Source organism: Pseudopipra pipra, chromosome 5 (assembly GCF_036250125.1).
Source record: "Pseudopipra pipra isolate bDixPip1 chromosome 5, bDixPip1.hap1, whole genome shotgun sequence".
Taxonomy (NCBI): domain Eukaryota; kingdom Metazoa; phylum Chordata; class Aves; order Passeriformes; family Pipridae; genus Pseudopipra; species Pseudopipra pipra.
Genome location: NC_087553.1, coordinates 39,518,816 through 39,540,531, shown reverse-complemented (window position 1 = coordinate 39,540,531; position 21,716 = coordinate 39,518,816). Strand labels below are relative to the sequence as shown.

Genomic DNA, 21,716 nt, shown 5'->3' with positions numbered 1-21,716 from the left:
AGCTCTCTCACTTCCTACTCCTCTCATTCAGTAAAACTCTGTTACTTAGCCTTGAAAAAGAGGGTATCTTGTATTGTCAAACTGCCAGTGAGAAGAAATATGCATTTTTCATTTTAAGAAATTCCACAGACATTGTTCCATTTTTGTGAAAAGAAAACTGTATTGAATGTCTCCACAAAAGATATAGCTATAGGTAAAACATTTTTTGGACTGAAAATGATTGGAAGGATTGGTTGCCTCCACCTTTCTACCAAGCCCTATTCATAGAGTTCTCCTTATGGCAGTCCAACAAAACCATTCACTAGAGGGAATTTCAATGTTCAGAAGAAAGTGTATGTTGTAGTGTAGTTCCTATTGTTTTGCTGATCTTCTAAAGAAAGAAGCAAGTGGATGTTCTGTGTGTACCTAGATGAACTTAGAGACAACATTCCACATGGAAGCCATGGTTTCACAGAAAGAACAAAGAATTAGAAAAACAGACATTTCCAGCAGAAAAGAACTGTGGGAATAAAGAAATAAAATTTAGGAACAAATAATATAGATGAATTCTGGGCTTTGACACTGGTAATTAAACCTGATGCATCAGCATACAGGGAATGGAAGGCCATGTCAGCAAGCAAGCAAAAGATGTATCTTTTCTGAGTTTGTAGTATGAGGAAAGTTATATAAGAGGATATAGCAGTACTTTCAGGATCAGTCTGACATAAGTGTAAAAGCTGTTCTGCTGTGGTTTCACAGCCACGTGGTTTTCACGCACCCGAAGCCACCTTGAAGCAGCCCACCTACTTGAACTGTGCCTAGATTTGGAAAGGATTTTCACATTATTTCAACATAAAATGTGTTGTTTAAGCTGGGATCAGCTCCAGATTAAGATGTCACTAAACATACATGTCTGCATGCATGTTTAATATATATAAATAGGTAGTCAGTGTGCAGTTGGTGCTTAATCACCTATTATCATCAATAGAAATCTTGCCACTACAGTCTCTTGAAATTAGGGAACTCATCCTGAAGCAGGCATTGTACTAGTAGATTGTACAAGAAGATTAAATGCATCTGGTACTGTTATCTGGTTGTCAGAAAACTGAGGTGGAAATGGCCCATGTCAGTACTAATCTCCAGAATAGGATGATCACGTCTAGTCTGCCTACTGGATATGGTGTCTGACCTATATTAACTCCCTAGTTATCCAGAAAGTGTTTAGAAACATGCTAGATAGCTAAATAGATGACCAACAGAGTAGATTTCCACCACCTATACTGAAACTTGAATACCTAGTTCACACATGAATATCTACTTATAGATACATACGTTTGCATGCTTTACTCTTTCACTGAATCCTCTCTCAAAGCACTAGCACCTGAAGTTCTTCTTTGTGCTCTTCAGAAGGTAAATAGTTCAAACATTGGTGACAAAATAGATGCAATGGTATGGGAAAGCTATAGCTCTCAGACATTCAGCCTTACATAAAATGACATGGAAAAGGCAAAGAGAAGCTCTGTGTGGCTCTCCGTGAATCTTATGTCCTATTGACATTTACTGAAAGAAACTAATTAAATCAATTCAGTTCAGTAACACTCATGTAAATCAAAAAAAACTGAAGAGATGCGCTGAATTTTAGGCTACAGTACAGTGCTGTGACCTTTCTGAGCAACAGAAAATGAGACAGATTTTCACGTTTATACAAGAAGGCGTACAGTAAGAGTAAGGTGTGAAAGGGAAAATCTAGATATATTGAGCAAGTTTATTACCGTCACATTTCTGAAATATTTCACAGGATACAAGTGAAAAAAGCATGTGAGTAGCTTGGTCCAATCTTGGTACAATACACCTGTGTGCCTGACAGAGATTTTAGACAGGTTACAAGGGATGATGCTTTAACATCTCCATGAGACTTTAGACCCAATCTGAGCTGTAACCTTTACTACAAGTCCTTCTGCTTTTCTCCCAAGTTCAGCCCTAACTACATATATGTACGTATGTCTTTCAGTTTTTTAATGTTAGACAGCATTTTCTATCATAAATGGTTATCCACACTGTATTTCCAGTTTCCATGAACTGTCTTCACCTTGGTGTACTCACATTCGATATTGGAAAGACTTGGCATAAACGCAAATAAACATTTGGAGAACTTATTCATTGCACTAATAACTCTCTAATATGTTCAGTGAGTACATAGTTTCTGAGATCCAAAATAAAAGCTTACAAATAGACAACTCTCAAGTATTACAAAACGATTATGTAATTCTGTATGTTAAGCAAGCAATTTTCAGATGAGTTGGTCTTACATCATGTAGAGAGACAGCTAAACAGAACATATGGGTAAGCGCTAAGGTATTTATAGAACAGTCAAAATGCTTCTAAGAGCTCTGAATTGTGCTCACTTCCCTCAACAAACTAGTTGAACTGAACACACGCACAGAAACAAACAACAGGAACTTAATACTAGGTAATGAGATGGAAAGCCTCTATTAAAATAAAACTCACTCCCAGAAAATAAATCCTTCTTCCTCCTCCCTTAGGCAAACAAGCACTACAATTTCCCCAGTTTCAGTAAAATTACTTCTTAACATGCATTCTTTATTGTTAGTCACAAAACACCCCTTTTTGACAGAATACCTGGAGAGTTCTTGGCTTCACGCACTCTGCTGTGCATTGGCAACATTTTTTTGTCAGATAGTTTAGTCCTTAGCACAAAATGTGATCTTGTAATAGTTCTACATGAGGCATCCATTCACCTTACCTTTCCACCTTTATCATGAAGAAATGGATCTTGAGTCACTGAAATTAGATTGAATTTAGTTTCCTCCCCTTTGCAGAACCAACAGAGCATTGATTTATTTAAAAAAAAAAAAAAAAAAGAAGTTGCTGGCTTTCATACGAAATCCTAGTGTGCACCTGTCATGTAACTGGATTATAAGAAGCAATAACACTAGTAATTGCCCTTTCAAGTTGAGCAACCAACAACACTGCTAAAGGCTGGAACAAATAGGGTCAGCCAGGGCAAAACAACAAATGTTGACTCTTGCCCTACATGATAAAAACCAAAAAGCAACAAGCAGTAAGTGCTAATTAAAAAAAAAAGAGGGAGCGATATATGAGCAATTCAAAACAAAACAGATTCTCTTGGCAATGACATTAACATCACAATCTTCTTCAGGTGACATTCAAGAAGAAGAAACAAAATTTTGAAATACAGAAATGTGGAAGGAGCATGTCTGCGCTTGGATGATGGCAACCATCATGCTGTGGGACAGCTGCCCTTTTAAGGAAGGCACCTTCAGAATTTCTGATGGTAAGATAGTCCAATCACTGTCTGAGTCTCAGCATTTTGGCTTTAAACATAGGCTTCCCCAAAGACTTTTTCTGAAAGGATGACATTAAAAACAAACTAAACCCACTGTCCTTTAGTACATCCAGAGATAGCTGAAGATCCTAAGCAATAAACAGCTTTCATGTCATGATTAGCTCATGCTGCTATACTCCCCTTAAAGCACATATGGTTCTCAACCAGAACAGAAGGCTTTAGAGCAGCAGCTCCATCCTAGAAATGGAGTAGCAAAGCTTCATACTGAAGTCACTTAATGAGAATTTAATATAGATTTAATAGACCTTTTTTTATGTGACTTTATGTGCCAATTGGAAATCTGCCTCATTTAGCTTTTAATGCAGGCACAGAGCCAGTCAGCTAAAATCAGTGTAGCCCAAGAATATTTTGCATGATTCTTCCACTGTAAGTTGAGAACTGCAGGCCTCCAAAAGTGTGCAAAACTCTACTCAAATAACAGGTCATAGGTAGGAATGTCATTTAATGAAAAAAATGAATGGCCATGCATATTCTGAGTTCCTTGCACTAATAGAAAGGTTTCACCTTCACAGGAGCTGAAATAATGCTTGCTATGGAAAGAAGAGAGCAGGTACCTTCACTATGGAGTTGGCCCTGCTGGCTTAGCCTAGCTTCAGGGCATAGATGTATCCAGCTTCTTTGGCATCTTCTCATCCTGATCAGTACCATTCAGTACTGGGAATCTGTTTGCAGTTTGCAAAGTCGTCAGTACCTTATTTTGCTCTGATATGGACACTTTCACACAACTGAATCTAGTCCACTAAGGATGGACTAACTTATTTAAACTCAAATAAGGAGGTCTCATTCATATGGGATGCAACAAGTCCAGAGCATAGCTTTTTGAGCCTAGTTCCCCGATAGTACTTTATAATTATACTTTATATTTATACTTTATATTATAGCATTTAAATATACTAACATATTTATACTAACTTTATCATTAGAATAATAAAATTACTACTTTCTTTTTCCCCTCATTATTCTTTTCATTGTCACTAGTCTTTCTTGTATTTAGTGCATTCATGAGGGCAAATCTCTAGAGTACAGTACGGGGAACTCATACGGGATTCTGAAACACTTAATGCCCTAGTTTTCTATGCTCTCTCTTTTTCCTTTGTTTGTAAAGGCCATTCTCTTTTAATCTAGCATTTGCCTCTGTACAGAGCAATCTACAAGGTTCAGTTCAATGTTTATTAGTTCATCCTAATGAGTGCATGAGCCACCATGAGTGGCTCTTCTTCCCTCCAGGAATGAGAAAGATGAGCCCAATCTCATCTGCATAATCAAGTATGGCTGACTATGCACCAGCATGAGGCAGAGCAGTGTCCATGCAGAACACATACAGACTGTGCTGTGCACCCCACAAAGGACAGCTCTACTGACAGTAGGCTGCTCCACTGGCCTCAAGGGTGAGGATGCAGCAGGGTGGCACCAGTATACCATTAAACTGACATGCCCTTCTTTCCAGGAGGGAGCACTGCCATCACATTTTTGAGAATATGAAAGATCACATACAGAGTTAACTGACAGAGGAAGGTCCCCAGTCCATATGTCCCAGAAGAAGGATATATGGCTTAAACCAACAAAAACACAGTTCTTATTCTTAGCAAGAAATAAGCTTTTTTTCAAACCACTATGTAAGCATAATGGTGGATTTACCAGAGAAACAGAAGTGAATAAAAACTTTGTGTCTCTTTGTGACTCTTTTAAAGTCTCCCTGCCATTGTAGTATTGTTCCCTGAAGTACATTTACTTGTGCCCTATGCAGAATGAGTATAAAGCCCGTCCAGTAAAAGTGATGCAAACATCAGGCAAGACAAGAGGATTAACAGCATTGGAGGCAAAGGTAAGTTCTTCAGCTACAGAGAAGCTATATTCTGCACTGATTCTTCAGATTGCTTGTTGATCAGAGTGAGCTTCTATGAACGCAAATTCCACTAGTATGGAAGAAATTCAAGACATGTGGTCATTATTTAGATTTAGATTATCAGTCAGGCAGTGGAATACAAAATCTGGATACCCAAAATTATAATCTGTCTATATTTATCTACAGGCATATTTATTCACAAAAAAATCCTCCTCCAGAACCCAGAAAAAGTCACTTACCACAATAATCACATTCGTTGTAGGAATCGGGAGATTCTCCACTTCCAAATCTTGACCAGTCATTGCTAACAGATTGAGGGATGGGTCATAAACAGATCTGGGGAAGGCTGATTTAACAATTATTGCAGGGTGCAACTTGCTTATTTTGGTGTGGGAAGAAGAATGGAAATTTTTCTTGGAATCTTTGTAACTGTTTGTATCCAGACTTTTCTCCACACTCTGCACATGGTGATAAATAAACACAGGTTTTCCACTCTTTCGCTGATGAATTGCCAAAAAGTGGTCATTGTCTTCAGAAAGGCAGCCTGTAGAAGAAGAAGAATAAGTTTAGAATGTCTCACTAAGCAATTCTGTAGATGGATGGCACTGGAAATTCAATGAGATCTTTGGGTTCTGCGAAATTTGAAAAGAATACAAGAATTCCATTAAACTCCCACAATGCATTTTCTATAACAACAGGTTAACAGCACTACAGAGTGTACTATGTGAACTGTATCCCACTCTTAAGCTGAATTTCACAGGGCTTTTTAAAATGTTATTTATACTTTTAGCCATGGTTACATTTCAAAAATTATGTGAAAGAGCAGAGCACATGCTGAGCCAAGTTCAACTCCTTATTGGTATCAACTCCAATAGGAAAATATATGCAGCTGACTTTATGATGTATCTAATCACCCAATAACACCAAAGATGAGAATTGCAGTGATCATCTTTTATATATGGGCACTTAAAGAGAAAAGGCCAAGAACCAGATTAAAAAATCTGACTTAAACATGTAAGAAAGAGAAAGTTCAGAGAAGTCCATAATCATAACTCTGCATTCCTTGTTCGGCTGCTTATATCAGGAGGCCTTCTACTCCCTTATGCCAAATCTTGTTATGACCCAACCTTCACTCAAGCATCACCTGGCCAGCCAGTGGAATATCTGGCTCTCTGAAGACGAGACAGAGGTGTGTGGATTTAGCCATACCTTGCATAACTCGGTGTTGGGCACAAAGAACTCTCTTAGATTACGGGACTGGAGACAGGGGACTCAAGCATTTCTCTAACAAGAACAGGCTGAGAGAGTTAGGCTTGTTCAGCATCTAGGAAACACTGAGAGGGGCCCTCATCAATGTCTGTAAGTATCTGAAGGGAGTGTGTCAGGAGGATGGACCCAGGCTCTTCTTGGTGGTGCAAGGCAATAGGACAAGAGGCAATGGGCAGAAACTGATGCACAGGAAGTTCCACCTGAATATAGAAAGAACTTCTTTACAGTGTGGGTGACCACGCACTGGAACAGATTGCCTAAAGAGGTTGAGGAGTCTCCCTCCCTGGAGATATTCAAGAACCGTCTGGACACAATCCTGTGCCATGTGCTCTGGGATGACCCTGCTTGAACAGGGAGGTTGGCCCAGATGACCCATCGTGGACCCTTCCAGCCTTACCCATTTGATGACTCTGTGATTATATGATTTTAACAAACTATGTATTAGTAAAAAATAAATTTTCTTTTGATAGACAAATACTTCCTGATGATGCCTTTATAAAAAGAACTAGGACTAAATTTTTATTTGTTTTTGGGTTTTAGTGGTTTGGGATTTTTTTTCATGGATGAAACACATTGAATCTTCAGAGCCTTTAAGCTGAACAGAATAGCTACAACAGCCCAGTTCAGTTCCCATTCTGAAAGACAGTGGATCTGACCAGAAAAATAGGCAAGGATCCACTCCCTCACAGGTAAAAAGTAACCAAAGCTTCATTAGTCACCTCCTGGAAGAGCACCCTAAGAAACCCCTGTGGTACAAAAGGGACTTTATGTTCTGAGGGAAGTGAACCCAGAGAGCTCACTCTGATCAGCCTGGAATTTCCTCTACAGATGCTGTTGGAGTAAATGGCAATGTTAAATTTGGGAGCTGATTTTTAGTTAAAAAATATAAAATCTATGTTATTTTAATTCTTATAATGAGCTATGAAGAACAGCTTAGCACCAACAACATATTTCAATTCAGGGTGAACAAGAAATCATTTTGTGCTATTCGGACTGAATTTTTTCTCTGATTTTTTTGCTTCTGTAAGCAAATCAAAATAATCATTCATTTGCACTACTCAGTGCCCTTAGGAGGTTTCAGTGCAGGTAATTACATTCTGTTGACCTAATTTCCTCATGAAATTTCAGTTAGGGAAATCAAGGACAATACCTTATCTTGCTATGAGATTGCTATGCATCATTGGAAAATGCATTCTCTGGCAAAAGTGGGTCTATGTCTGTAGGCGGTGAAGCAATTAAGAACATACATGAACAGAAAATTAGTAATACTCCTCTTTTAAATGGTTAAAACAAACACAATTTCCTGGATGACCACTGAAGTCACGTGTACAGCTGTTGTCAGGTTTTGATTGGGAAGATGTCTGAGAGCAGGAGAAAAAAAAAGAGAAACTTCAGGGTATAGTCTTAAAGATGGCTGAATTTCAAAACTTGTTAAGCTTGATGAGATCTCATTAAGCTTTGTAGGTGTTGGCTTCATTGATAAAATCCTAAGGGCTGGCCTTAACTAGCAATTCAGAGAGTTGCATCAGTGGCGAAATGAAAACAAGGAAGCGTCAGCACTTCTCATTGTCAACTACTTCTCACAGTCTCCTCTTTTCTGGATTTATTTTTACGTCTCCTTCCCAGAAAACCAGTATTCCAAAACTGATAATAGATTATACACAGGAATGTAACCACAGACACATTTGGTGTGTCCTCTTTGCTTCCTTCATTCCTGTTCCTTTGCTTCTGAGGGAGTCAAATCCCCTGTGATTCTCCTGAAATTCTTTATATCCAACTCACTTTAATATTCCAAGTTTCCCTCTTATTTCACTTATTTTTACTGAAAGCAGAAAAATATTATAATTGACTAGCAACCGAAATTCTTCACTGAATAATATTTCTGATAAAACAATAATTAAAGGAACTCCCTGAAAAGCTCACTTGCCTATGAACTCTCAGTACAGAATCACCATTTGCTACTAAATCCCAGCAGACTTCCTTCCATTAGATTGATAAATGTCACATCAGTAACAGGAGTCCCTGCAGCCACACATGGTCCATTGCAGTAGATTTTCAAGATGGACAACAAAATGTATTTTGGTAATGGCTCAACCTGTAGAAATAAGAAATTAACAAGTCTAACTACACAACATAACACTTTATACTCACAGAAAATTTTTTTCATTGGCTGACAGCAGGGAAGTTCAAATATGTTCAAGAAAATTATTATGCTGAATTTGGTTGTCTGGGAAGTCCACATAGCCCCAGTATCATAAGTAGGTTACATGATTTACAGTGCCCCATATGTAAAACTTCATTAACCCTAGTAGACTGTGTATAAGGTCCTAACCACAACCAGACTTCAGCTCTCGGACTGCCATGGAAGCCTCAGGTGACCTTAACAAGTAGGCCACTGTGAAGGAGCAAGATTCAGGATGGGAGAGGTTCCAGGTGTGGAGAAAGACATACAGCAATTGACAGGACTTTATTATATGGACTTTACTGTTATTATGTGGTTTCATTGTATTCACATTACACAGTGCACAGTCTGGACTTGCCTGGTCTTGCCACGAGTTTGCCTGCTCCCTGCTTCCCCGCTCCTTTCTCTGATTGGCTGAAGAAGCTGCAGAGAGGAGACAGCTACTATTCGCCCCTTCTACGTTCCTCCCCCTTTTGCCTGTGCCCCTATCCCGATTTGTTCCCCTGTTTGTCTGTCTCATGCTCCACCCCATGTTCTGGCCCTTTCCCCACCTGAACTGATAAAAAAATCTGGTGCACGCCTCAATAAAGCATTCTACTTGCACCCTACCTTGTCTCCTGAACCCATGCTGTGCCACAGCCCCATCCCCCCTTCGGACCGTAGCAGGCCACCATTGATACTACAGGGGAATATAAACTTCCTCTTAATCTGATGAAGGAGTAATACATTCTTGATTGACTCTAGTGGCTTTAGCTCTGAAAACAAGCAGTAGGCATCAAACAGACACTTGGAGAATTAAGTAGTTAGAAACACCAGCACTTCTGCTACATACCACCTTTAAATATTGCCGCTCTCCAACTATTAAGTAAGAGAAGACTGGGATTACTGTATCAAGTTCTGTACTTCTACAGAAAAAGAAAATGCTTCTCTGTGGCTCATAGGGAAACTGGTAGAAGCTACGAAGAACTGGAGTATGATAATAAAAAAGTGATTTGGGTGCCTTTGAAGCTTCAGATATCCCAACATACACAAAAATTCAGTAAATTTGGCCTAGGACAAGGCTCAAAAAAAAAAATTCCTAGAGGTTTCTCCTCCGAAGCTTAGCAAACTTTATCCTAAAGTATGTCTAACATTCTGCTCACACTACCCTATTTGAACTCTACTTCAAGATGCAGTTATTTATGATTCACTTAAAATATTCATTCAGTGCTGCTATTACCTTTTAACTAAAATAATTGTATTCCTTCTCCAAAAATCTGCTCTCCTCAAGTGTATTTACAAAGAATTGTAGTTTATTCTGCCTTAGCATTGAGGAGAACAGATTATATGTTCAGACTGTGATTCCATCCTACTACTTCTAACCAAAAAACCTCACCTCTTTGTCAGTTAAGCATAGCTGTCTTGAAGACGGTCAAGGGAGGTGATTGTCCTGCTTTGCTCTGCACTGGTGAGGCCTCACCTTGAATACTGTGTGCGGTTTTGGGCACCACAAGATAAGAAAGATATTAAGCTATTGGAGAGTGTCCAAAGGAGGGCAACGAGGATGGTGACGGCCTTGAGGGGAAGCCGTATGAGGAGCGGCTGAGGTCACTTGGTCTGTTCAGCCTGGAGAAGACTGAGGGAGATCTCATTGCAGTCTACAACTTCCTTGTGAGGGGAAGAGGATGGACAGCCACTGATCTCTGTGGTGACCAGTGATAGGACCAAGGAAATGGTCTGAAGTTGTGTGAGGTTTAGGTTGGATATTAGCAAGAGGTTCTTCACCCAGAGGGTGGTTGGGTACTGTGTCGTGGTTTGGACCTTGTTTTCCCCAGAGGCTAAGAGAAGTAGTAGACCCCAAGGGGTGGAAACCCTTGGAAGTTTTGAAGTTCTATCCAATGAGCGCTCCTGCAGAAATGTAAACATATCACAACCAGACCGGAAGAGATGAGTTGTAGTTTGGGTTGTTGTAGGAGAGGTGGCCATGTTGTGAGCCACGAGGAAGGGGCTCTGTGCCCCTTGGGGCCTCTGGCCCCCTCCCAGCCCCGGCTGGGGGGCTGCAGGGACCTGGAACAGCATAAAGCTGGGCTAGGTGCCTGTAGTTATGCTGGGAGATGTTTTCTCCATGGGCACAGTACAGCAGCACGGGACTGACCGGAGAAGGTGGCAGAGAGCCAGAAGATAAGACCTGAACTGAAGGAGCAGCAGAAACAACATGCAGCACCAGAGAAAAGACTCCTGGAAGACAGAGCCGGGAGAAAGAGAACCAGCAGCTGAGAGACAGAGTTTTGGGTAAGACTGTACCAGACCCCCCAAAACTCCTTTGAGACCTCCTGGAAGGAGGAAGATGATGGACTCTTACTTGAAAGAGCCTTGGAGTGCTACAGCACTTACAGAGAGGAGCTGAGAAGCTCAAAGGTGTCCTGAAGCTGGACCAGGACAGCCAAAGGAATGTGGAGGAGGGCTTCGCCCCCCCCCCCCCCCCCGCTGCCTGGAGACAGATCACGGAGCTCTGCAAACGAGAATTTGAATCCCCTGAGGAAGGGACTTTCACGAAGATGCCCCTGCATTTCGTGATATGCCTGTGGTGATGCGAGTCTTGTCCCTGCTGGCAGTCCACAGGTGAGGCCTTCGCTTGGACCGAAGGAGAGCCGAGGGGCTTGGAGACCCCCTTGTGTATGTTGAACAGAGATCCAGCTACAACAACCCAGTTACTGCTGCATGGAGGACAGAAGAGGAGCTGCTGCTTAAGGACTGGAAGGGATCTGTCCTTCTTTCCCTCCTGGACTTTTATTTGGAGGGGAGAAGAGATCTGATCCATTGTAAATACTATATGTCATGGTAGAGATAGTTGCAATCGTGTGTATAATGTGATATGGTATTTATTTGTACAGTCATTGTAATATATTCCCTTTCCCCCACTTTAAATCTGGTGTGTTTTGTCTGGAAAAGCCCATCGCACATTAGGTTGAGATGTGGGAGGGGGGATGGAGCTAGGGAATTGGATTTTGGGACTATTTCAAACCATGACAGTACTGGAACAGGCTCCCCAGGGAAGCGGTCACAGCACCAAGCCTGGCAGAGTTCAAGAAGTGTTACATATTCTGTGATTCTGTGATACAGTGGAAAATATTATTTCATTATTTGCTCCAAAATTAACAATAATCAGTGGTTACTTTCAAATTCACATCAGAATTTCTCTGAGAAGCAGGTTTGTGTCTAGCTTTGTTTCTAGAAAACAATCTAACTTTTCTTCATGTAAATCATCTCACGTAATAACCATTTCAACTCTCTTTAATAACAGATGCTGCACTAAACTTTGGTAAACTTTTAAATTTTGTACCCTGAGCTCCCCATGCTCTTTTTCTTTCTGTTTGCTCACCGCTCTGAAAGATCCTCTTTGAAAGATCCCATACAAACTTTCTCCAAACCTATAAGGCAGCCCCAGATTTTGGACAAGTTCAGCTTTATCACCTGTTGCACCATGGTTCATTACTTCTTGGACAGCCACCCTAGTCACTGTGAGAGGCAGGTCAATGTACTTATGTACTTAATGACCATTGATCAAACCTCGCCAATAATGCCAAAGTTCCTACAGCTGGGATATTCATTGTCTGCCTCTTCTTAGACCATTGAGATAGAAATGGACTCATAACCTGCAGAGCAATTTGCAGTTCTCTCTTATCTATATAAGGGCCAAGAAGGTGCTGGCCCACAGGAAGGAGAAAACAAATGGTTAAATGCTAAAATGCTTAATATCATGCTAGCCTTTTAAGAGCATGGCTCTAACTCTTTAGGAGTCACAGTGACAATGAAACTAAGAGAAATGTTAACTACTGGTAACTCCAGACATAGGACGAACACTGCTGTAGGTTTAAAAGACTTCTGTCTCTTTGGGGCTATGAAGATTGTCCCTTCTGGTGCAGGCAACAGGATCTCTCTTTGGCTTTGCCTTTAAAATACACAAAATCTATTTTTTATCCCTATTTCATCTACCTTACCAAGTCAAAAGAAAAAAAAAAATAGAAAAAAAAATCCCAAACAAACCAGTAAACATATCAAAAGGAGTCAACATATCTGGTGGGAAATAAAAAAGTTTTAAATTATGTTGAAAGCAAAAATTAAAACAAAAGCTGTCTGGAGATAGTATGCCTTGCATCTGTATCATCTAGTTAGCAATATGTCTTACTATCAGGAAAGGAGTAGATCAATCAAACCTAAATCTCATTAGCATAAAGCTATGCAGTTCTAGCTAAACACAAACACTGTTCAACTTTAGCATGGTGCACCACAAATTCTTGACAATAAAATGCAGTTAAACGGTGGCTAAAATATGACTTGAACATTAGCTGGACAACAGAATATACTTTCAAAAGTGTTTTTGTGAGGTAAACCAGAGAAACCTGAAAAGGAAAAAATATGAATCCACTTGCTGCTTTGGTAACACATGCATGAAGAAACACATTGAAAATTTTGGAACTGACAAAAAAATTCACCTGGGAAACTACTTTCCCACATATTACAGAGGGATTTGCAGGCTTTGATTGTTTCCATCATTCAGAGATTTGTGCCAGAACACAAAGCCTGATCAGATCCTTCCTTCACACCACAGCTTCCTCTTTAGACAAAACCTGTTGGAGCAACACAAATTAAGCTATTCCCTACCCAAAGCAGGCTGCTAGACCTAACAATCAGGCATACTCCTGCATAGCTTCTCACAGCCTCCTTCAAGCAGACAAATTTCTCATCCCTGTTGCTTTCAAAGCCTTGTTCATGAACAAAGATGAGCACACCTTATACAGGTAAGTGAAGCCAAAAGTTTATTGTTAGCATAATGAAAATCTTAACAATCTAATTCAAGAAGAATTGTTAGTCTAGATCTAATTTTTATAGAAAAACAAGGAATACAGAAAAAGTCACAATTATAGGAATGATACAATTTAAATCCCTTTCCCTGGTGTTACTATAACTTCATGCTTCTCTGGGTCCTCAGGTCAATTTTTTCACACTGGTGTTGTCAATCAGGGGATGTTATGAGGTGGTGTCAGCATCTGGAGTCCTTCATCAGGAGGAGTATGATGTTCGTGCTGATGGATTCTTCTTCCTCCTCTCTTCTTTCTTTCTCTTAGGGCCTTATATAAATATATATTTGTTTTCTAACATGCATTTAAATCTACTCTTTCTTCACATGTTCTGCAGATTCACGTTACATCCGAATTTACAAAATGTGGTGCCACATATGGATATTGGATACTATGTCTTTGCTCTTCTTGTTATCTTCATTAACACCTAAAACCAGTTTTCTCAAACTCCAGGACTGCATTTTTACCTTTTACTGAGCTTTTTACAGCATGGGGTCTTCAGTGCCAAGACTGTGCCCCATCTCTTATCCTGTGCCTGCACTCCTCTACATCACATCCTGTGCCTCCACTCTCAGTGCCTCTGTTTTACCAAGCCTGTCTTATTGCTCCTGTGCAGACTAGACTAGAGTTTTACCACACAAACATAAACAAGATTAAAACAGATATGAATGCTTGATTAATTAGAAAAACCACTGCCAGGGCTAACACAAGTAAAAAAGGCAAGAAAGTTTGGGCAGAGCAGGCCTGACAAGTCCCAATCATGAGGCCTTGCAAACTCAGGGCTTTGTTACTAGCAATGGCAACACCTCATTACAGGGCCACGAAGTCACAGTCCTTCATAGGAAGGGTTCTGTGCTTTCCTAGCTAGGTCCTTTTTGATTAAAAGGACAGGCCTTTTGCAGCAGAGGTACCCATGACATGTCAAAATTCACAGCAAGTAAACGACACTAGAGCTAAGCAAGCACAGGACAGAACAAATGAAAAATCTGGAAAAATATTTTTATTTGCCCCTAAACACCATGTTCAGAACTTTTGACCAAAAAAATCAGACAAAATCAATTCATACAAAATGCATGTTTTGTATGTGCATGTGCAGGTGCAGGTGTATAAAAAACTCGTGTGTGTGTGTGTGTGTGTGTGTTATCTGTGAGAGCAAGCAAGTGCACACACACATGCACACATGATGAGAGTGGGAGAACATGCCCAAGAGAAGGAGAGATGGAAGAAAGGAGGGAGAGAGGGAGGGAGAGAGGGAGGGAGAGAGATGATTGCAAGGATTATTTCCCTTTCTAATAAGCAATCTGCTGAAAATAGAAACAACTGTAAATTGATTTTTGCTGAATTTGTCCTTTTCAGTAGGAAAAAAATAATGCCCTAACCAAAAATATCCACAGCTACAGTGAATTTGGATTAAGCATATGAGTTGTATCTCTTTCAAAAAGACACTTTGCATCTCGTTTCATAGGCCTGTTGCCTGATATATCAATACTGAAACTAGATACCACAGACCATTGATTTCACTAGGTCTACTCACATGAATTAAGAGATGAGCTAGTAGTCCCAAAGGCACTGAAGTATTCTGCCATACTTATGCCCTGGCACTAATGTACTGTACAGACTTTCTTTCCAGAAAGTGTGAGAAAGTAATGAATCAGTTTGCTAATATTGTGTTTACTGTCATTTTTCAAATGAAGGTTGTGGATAAATTCTGCTCTGCATAAAATGGATGTAAATGCATAGCATTTACATGCATAGCATGTCCATGAATTACATAGTATCTCCACAGAAATCCATAGCTGGTATGAAGGGGAGTCAACTTCAGTTGACTTCTTACAGTTTTGGCTCTTTTCTCAGCAGTAATATTGCTGTAGAAAATCCCACTGAGGATTTCTGCGCTTCTGATTAACTTCTTCAAGTATTTATTCCAAAGCCATGCTGAAAATCCTACGGGACAATGACTGTGCTTTATGGAGTAGGAGTCCTACCCCTCCTTCTATCTCCCACATCAAGCCTCATAACATCCTTGTGGAGGGGGGCCACCACTAAACACGGCCACACACTGTTATCTCATTAGCCTCCTTCTAGAGAGACATACTCCCCCAAGAGTCCAATTCATGGATTTTCAGCAACAATCCTACTTCACTCCCCAGAGAAGCTGGAACCAGCCTTTGCTGCCTAAGATGGTTCAGTCTTCTGATAAAACAACAAATGAAATTAGTCAGAGATTCCAAGACTACAAATCTTGATCATTTCCTAATGGATGTACTGAACATAAACCTCTCATTGAAGATGATGCCTTTCCAAATTATGAATCGTAAGAATTTCCACACATAAAAATATTAAAAGAATCTCTTTTCCAACTAAACACTTCCTCAAAAACATGAAGTTGGATGCTGAATTATAAAACTATTTCTCCAAAACAGAACATTTAAAGAGACAGATGACTACCCTCTGATTACCCAGGAGTCCACTAATAAAAGACAGAAAATTCCATTCTAGTAAAAACACCCACTCATGGGCAGCAATGTGTTTTCTAAAGAAGGCAATTATAAGTACCAGCTTCATTTACAGTATGTTAGTGTAATGAAGCAGAATCCTTACACATTTTTTAAATCAATAGCTCCTTCACTTTCACTCAAAATGTATTTAGAACCTAGAATTATTCACTCACTAGTACAAGCTTACTGAAATGGATCTGATGGCAAATGCATTTTGTGCAGATCTCACCTCACCACTAAAGTACAGTCTCCAGCGTTTCTTATTTTTGTGATAGAGCTTGTGCTTTTATAGAAAATAGGCTCCCCAACACTTAAGTATAAACTGCAGTGCACTTAATTTCCAACCATGAGAATACCACACAGTGCATGTTTGACCAGGAAAGCTGAACTCAGCAGAACTTAGTCAGAACACTCTGTGGACTGTGGTAACAATTAACTGAGAATTAGTCTAGCATATTCATAACATACATTTCTACATCTAGCGAATTGCACCCAAAGGAGTGTTAGTTTGTAGTCAAAGAAATTTCAGTTCTGATATAAGGATTCCTCCTGTTATTACAGCATTGCCCCAGGAAGATAAAATTCCACTATTTCCTACCCTGAATTTTATGTGATTCTGCTGAGGGGCTAGAAGAATGTATCAATCAAGAGGCTGAGAAAAGAATCTACATGCTTCCTCTCTGAAAAGGCTAGTGGGAAAGTATTGGTCTATGCTGACTTAAGGTTGGCAATGCATCTCTTCACTGATGAAGAGAATAATATAATCAGGTAACAGAAGCTCTTAGCAAGCTAATTTAAGGTCTTTGCACAAGAAACCATGGCTTAGATGACCTGACCCAATATTCAGTTGTTAACTCTTTGCTTTTCCAGGACCAGGATTTGTTCATCTTAAAAGCAAATTCTGCAAAAATGCTTTCTTAAAGAGAGATTTTTAATGTAAGGCAGGTGGTGGGTTGATATGGTGATTGTTAACTGCGTAAGTTTTTTTCTAGTCTAGTTAGTTTTCCTAGCCTATTTCACAGAATCACAGATTTACTTTTTCTCCCAAATTTCCTGCAACTGGATATTTAATTCATCATATATTTTAATTCCATTAATGAAACTTGTTAAAAAGGAAAATGGGGTGAAACAGGTAATTAATTGAGTAATCTGGATGACTCAAATGGCTTTCTAATTACAAGTTAATCTAATGCATCACTTGGTGTTTTTGCTACCACCTGCCATTCTTTTACAAGGAAACAATGCTTCCTCGTCACTTTGGGAGATATTAGGTTTTTACTGCAAGAACATGAAATAAATCATACATACTAAAAGACAGAATAACCTTTGCTGTCGTACACTCTGTCATGCAATGCATAATGTTAGTTGAAGGTTCATGCTGACCTGTAATCAGTCACTACAAATTTAGGTCTTCCTGCAACAGCAATCTCTATATGGGTTGATTACTTCACCTACTGCACTCAGTGGAAGGGCCTAATTCTGTTTTCAGAGATGCGCACACAAGTGTCTGATTTCAGCTGGCAATATATGCGTATACTAACAGCACAATCAGATATAATTTTCTGTTTACATGACTGTCATGCTATATTGGAATCAGAATCTAAGTCAACCTAGTAAAACAGTACCTTTTTAAGCACATGAAAATTCCTGATCATGTTTTTGACAAGAACATTTTCTAGTTTTTGTGAGAATATATATGTGGCTACCGAAACACAGCTGTAGTAGAATTCTCTTTCCACAGGAAACCAGATTTGCTGTATGACCTGGATTACCTTTCCACTACAAAGCACTACTTAAATACATTAATTCTTTTTCCTGTAGCATTAGCTCAAGTAAATGTAGACTTATGTTTTCTCTAAAATCTATCACCAACTGATATCAAGGGAGATTTTCTTAATATCTGCTGACAGTGTCTTTACCATTCTCTAGAAACATGCCTCATATAATTTCAGCCTCAGAACAAAAAGCCAAGCAGTTTCCAACACATTACACAAAAATTGACATTTGGGATATCATTTGTGACCTAGTGAGTGGAATGCATTTGGTGATTTCACATGAACCAAAGCTTCAAAATCACCATCAATAATTCATAAGTCTAGGCTATACATAAAAGACATCCATAGTGGTAGCCTGTGTAAGATTAAGTTTTCTATTTGCAGCAGATGAAACAGAGAAATCTTAGCATGTTAAGCTTCCTTTGCCATTTCATTATTGTGACATCTTCAATGACTTCCAACAAGAGCAAGTTGTATGGAGGCCTGCCTTAGAGGAAGCACAGCTCTTGTGTGCAGTGGGAACTGTGCCCAATATGCAAAGGTTGAATTCAACTCCTGTCCATCCTCTCCCTTGTCTTCTGTGAAATAATTATTTTCCAAGATTGCCCAGGGAACAAAGTAACACCATATAAACATCTATTTTCATCTCTTCTTCTCATGATTAGAGACATTTGCATAATAAAGACCAAGGTCTCTTTGCAAGCATTCCCAGTAACAACGAAACAAGTAAAACTTAGTAAGGAAAGTAAACAGCTTACTGGCAGAATATGGCAGTTTCCATTAGCAGCATAGAAAAATGAAGAACAACACAACTAATGCAAATTTCACTATTAATAGAGAATACACTGATAATAGAAGACATATTATGTCAAATAGAGGCTGTATGCTAATTTGGTACATATGGTCAATTTAATACATGTTGTAAAAGAACAATTCGATAGCAGCTTAAGGCTTTTATTAAAACGGATCACAAAATGCTCCCTATCTTTCAGTCAATAATCTCTTGCATATATGAATATAAGGTATAACAGAATGAGCATCCTAACTATAGATATACAGGAAAGAGACTCCTGAGATTTTATGAAGTGTAGCCTAATATTCCAAGGCAATAAAATACCAATAACTGAAACAAACCACTTCTCCTGACAACAGGGGGGAAAAAAAAGCAAAAAGGAGTGCCTGCTTGCTGATGTATCCATATAAACAACTATTTTCATAATAAAGCTTAATTCAGGAGGGGAAGGAGAGGGTGGAAGAGAACAACATAGATGTTCATGTGTTTATGCAGTTCTTCTACATTAGAGACATGAAGTTCAATTATTTCTTTTAATGATTCTGCAGTAAGATAATGCAAATAAGTTGCACCTTAAAAATCCCTCCTAAAAGCAACATTACAAGGAGCAAAAGAATCAGTACCTGCACATTTAATTGTGGTTCCTAATTAAACTTAATTGAACTTACAAGCAATTTTCTACTTCAGAAGTAGCTAAGCCTGTCATAAATGATAAAACGAAGAAATTTTTCAACTTTACTTAATTGAGAACTTAATTCAATTATACAGTTACCCCAGATTTTATTTCCCTCCTAAGAATATATATGCTGAAGTCTGTCCAGGAGAGAGGGAGGCTCTGAACGACGAGCAGTTTCTCATGGCTTAGCAGAAGCATGAGATTTATGCCAGAAATGTAAGCTCTGACTACTGGAACGAAACTGGCAGTGGGACTTCATGTACGTACGAGGGCTCTCATCGTTCTCCGCATTTCTGAATGAGGCACACGTTTTGCCAGCAAAGCACAGAGAGGATTTATTAGCACCGCTACAGCCGAAATGCCTGCTGCTGTCGCAGCTGAAATTTCCCTTTCTAAAAACCCTGCTGCCACGAGCACATACAAGGAGCAACGCCTTCCCCCCAGTATTTAAAAATTAATAAATAAATGAATGAATAAATAACAGAAGAAGAAGAGGGGATGTAGAGAGTCCCGATTTTCTGTCGCTGCCCCAGCCCCCGGCCAGGTTCTCGCGATCCGGGGCCGAAGCGCGGCCGCTCCGCGGGGCGCTCAGCGCGGGGCTCGCCCGGGGCCGCCGCTGTCCGCGGTGCTGCCGGGCGCTCCCGCCGCCGCCGGCGCTGGAGGAGTCCGGACCGGGGCAGCCGCCGCCGGACCGGGACAGCCGCTACCTCCCGCCTCCCGCCACAACAGGTGCGCCGCCGAGAGCAAGCGGGTGCCCGCCGCCGTCTTGCCCGCCCCACTCTCCGGCCGGGGCCGCCCCCGCTCACCTGCGGTGCAGAGGTGGAGCAGGAGGCAGAGCGCCCGGAGGCACGCGGCCGCCCGCCGCCGCATGGTGCGAGCCGAGCCGAGCCGAGCCGAGCCGAGCCGAGCCGAGCCGAGCCGAGCCGAGCCGAGCCGAGCCGAGCTGAGCCGAGCCAAGCTGGGCAGCGCCGCGACACCGCGTCCCACTCCCCCCGCCCCCGGCAGTGAGCATGCCTGGGAGAGCGCTGCGCATGCGCAGCGCCGCGCGGGCGGCTGCCTTCACCTGCCTCCTGCCTGGCGCAGGGTGAGGCGACGGGCGAGCTCGGGCGGTGGAATAGGGCGGGATAGAGCGGGATGAGGATGGGGCTGGGATAGGGAGATGGGGCAGTGCAATGGCCGCGAGGAGCCGCAGGGTCCACTATGAGAGGCAAAAAGAGATCTCCAGTTCCAGCCACATGTTCGGGCAGGACGCGAGAATGGGTGATGTGGGATGATTTCTCCCCCAGCTTCCTGCTCAAGTAGCAGTCGGGGCTCCTGCTGAAGTAGCAGTCGGGGCTCCTGCTGCACTGGACCGCTGGGGATTGCGTGTCCCCGATATTACAGCGCCGATGAGGCTGATCTCAGGAGTTTGGGCATGTCTGGGAGGACTTTGACGGTGTGTGGGTTTATGTTTAGGGTGCAGGCAGTTCTCTTCAATGTGTTGTGAAACACATGTTGTAAAATAAGTAGTTTGCTAAAACTGCATGATGGAAATCACAGCTGATACAGAAATAAAGAAAAAACCACTGAACTCCAGGCAGTGATTCAGACCAGGCTGATGCAACACCTGCTCAGGAGACACTTTTGGAATTTGATTACATGAGTATCAGAGACCCACGCAAAGAGGCCAAACATGAAGCAGCTCTGTAACAAGGTCATTTTCTGGAGGGTAACCTTGAGAGACAGCTGCAGATGTGTCACACGGCAAGTGATCCATCTTCGGGAGCCTATTGCTGGATGTGGCAAGCAGTGTATGGGGACAGTCAGGTCTGCAGCTGAAGTGATGCGTCCTAAGTAGAAAATAACAACGGTGATCAACAGAGCTTGCTTGCCTCCAACTGGCTTTAAATGAGCCTTCGTGCAGAAATTTTCTTCTTACAAAGATGGGAAGGGCTGCTCACGCCCTGATATCTAGATGCAACTGCATGTGTGACTGTACATATGCAAACGAGCTTCCTTTGCCAGCCCCCACACGACTGTTCACACACTTATAGACAGTCAGATCATTCAGTTGACAGCAATGTAAGTGCAAAAAGGCTTGGGTTGGAAGACAGCACTTGATCTTGAGCTCTGCCGGAAATGGGGAATTAAAATGATCAAGGGGTTTTTTGAAGAAAGAATAGTATTTGAGCCCTGTCATCTCAGTCATATCTTTTGTAAGTATTGTGCCTCAGATGCCCTGCTAAGTTGTGAGATTTCTGCTGCTTCCTCTACTGTGGTGAGAATTTGCTGCGGGTATGTACAAATTACAGCACATCCTGTTCCAGTTTTATCCTGTTAGTTCTGACTAGTAGAAATAAAAGCTAAAAGGAGTGAAAGAAAGAAGTCTTATCTGTGTGGTGCACCCCACTTGTGCCCCTACAACTGCCGTTCCTATGTGCCCATGCCTCAGAGGTACACGTATAGGCAAAACGAGTAGGGGACTATATT

General features: G+C 41.0%; 1 protein-coding gene across 2 annotated transcripts in view; it reads right to left on the bottom strand.

The window, feature by feature from the left end:
• PTPRR (protein tyrosine phosphatase receptor type R) overlaps positions 1-20,235 on the bottom strand; it is a 147,254-nt gene extending 127,019 nt beyond the window's left edge. Inside the window, exons 1-2 of one of the 2 annotated variants that reach the window (XM_064655665.1) lie at positions 20,054-20,235; positions 5,453-5,757 (exon numbers count right to left, since the gene is read on the bottom strand). In XM_064655665.1, the coding sequence (XP_064511735.1) occupies positions 5,453-5,757; positions 20,054-20,117 (369 nt within the window). In that variant the 5' untranslated portion in view covers positions 20,118-20,235. The remainder of the gene's footprint in view (positions 1-5,452; positions 5,758-20,053) is intronic. The other variant, XM_064655666.1, reaches the window with a different exon arrangement.
• Positions 20,236-21,716: the final 1,481 nt, after the last annotated feature.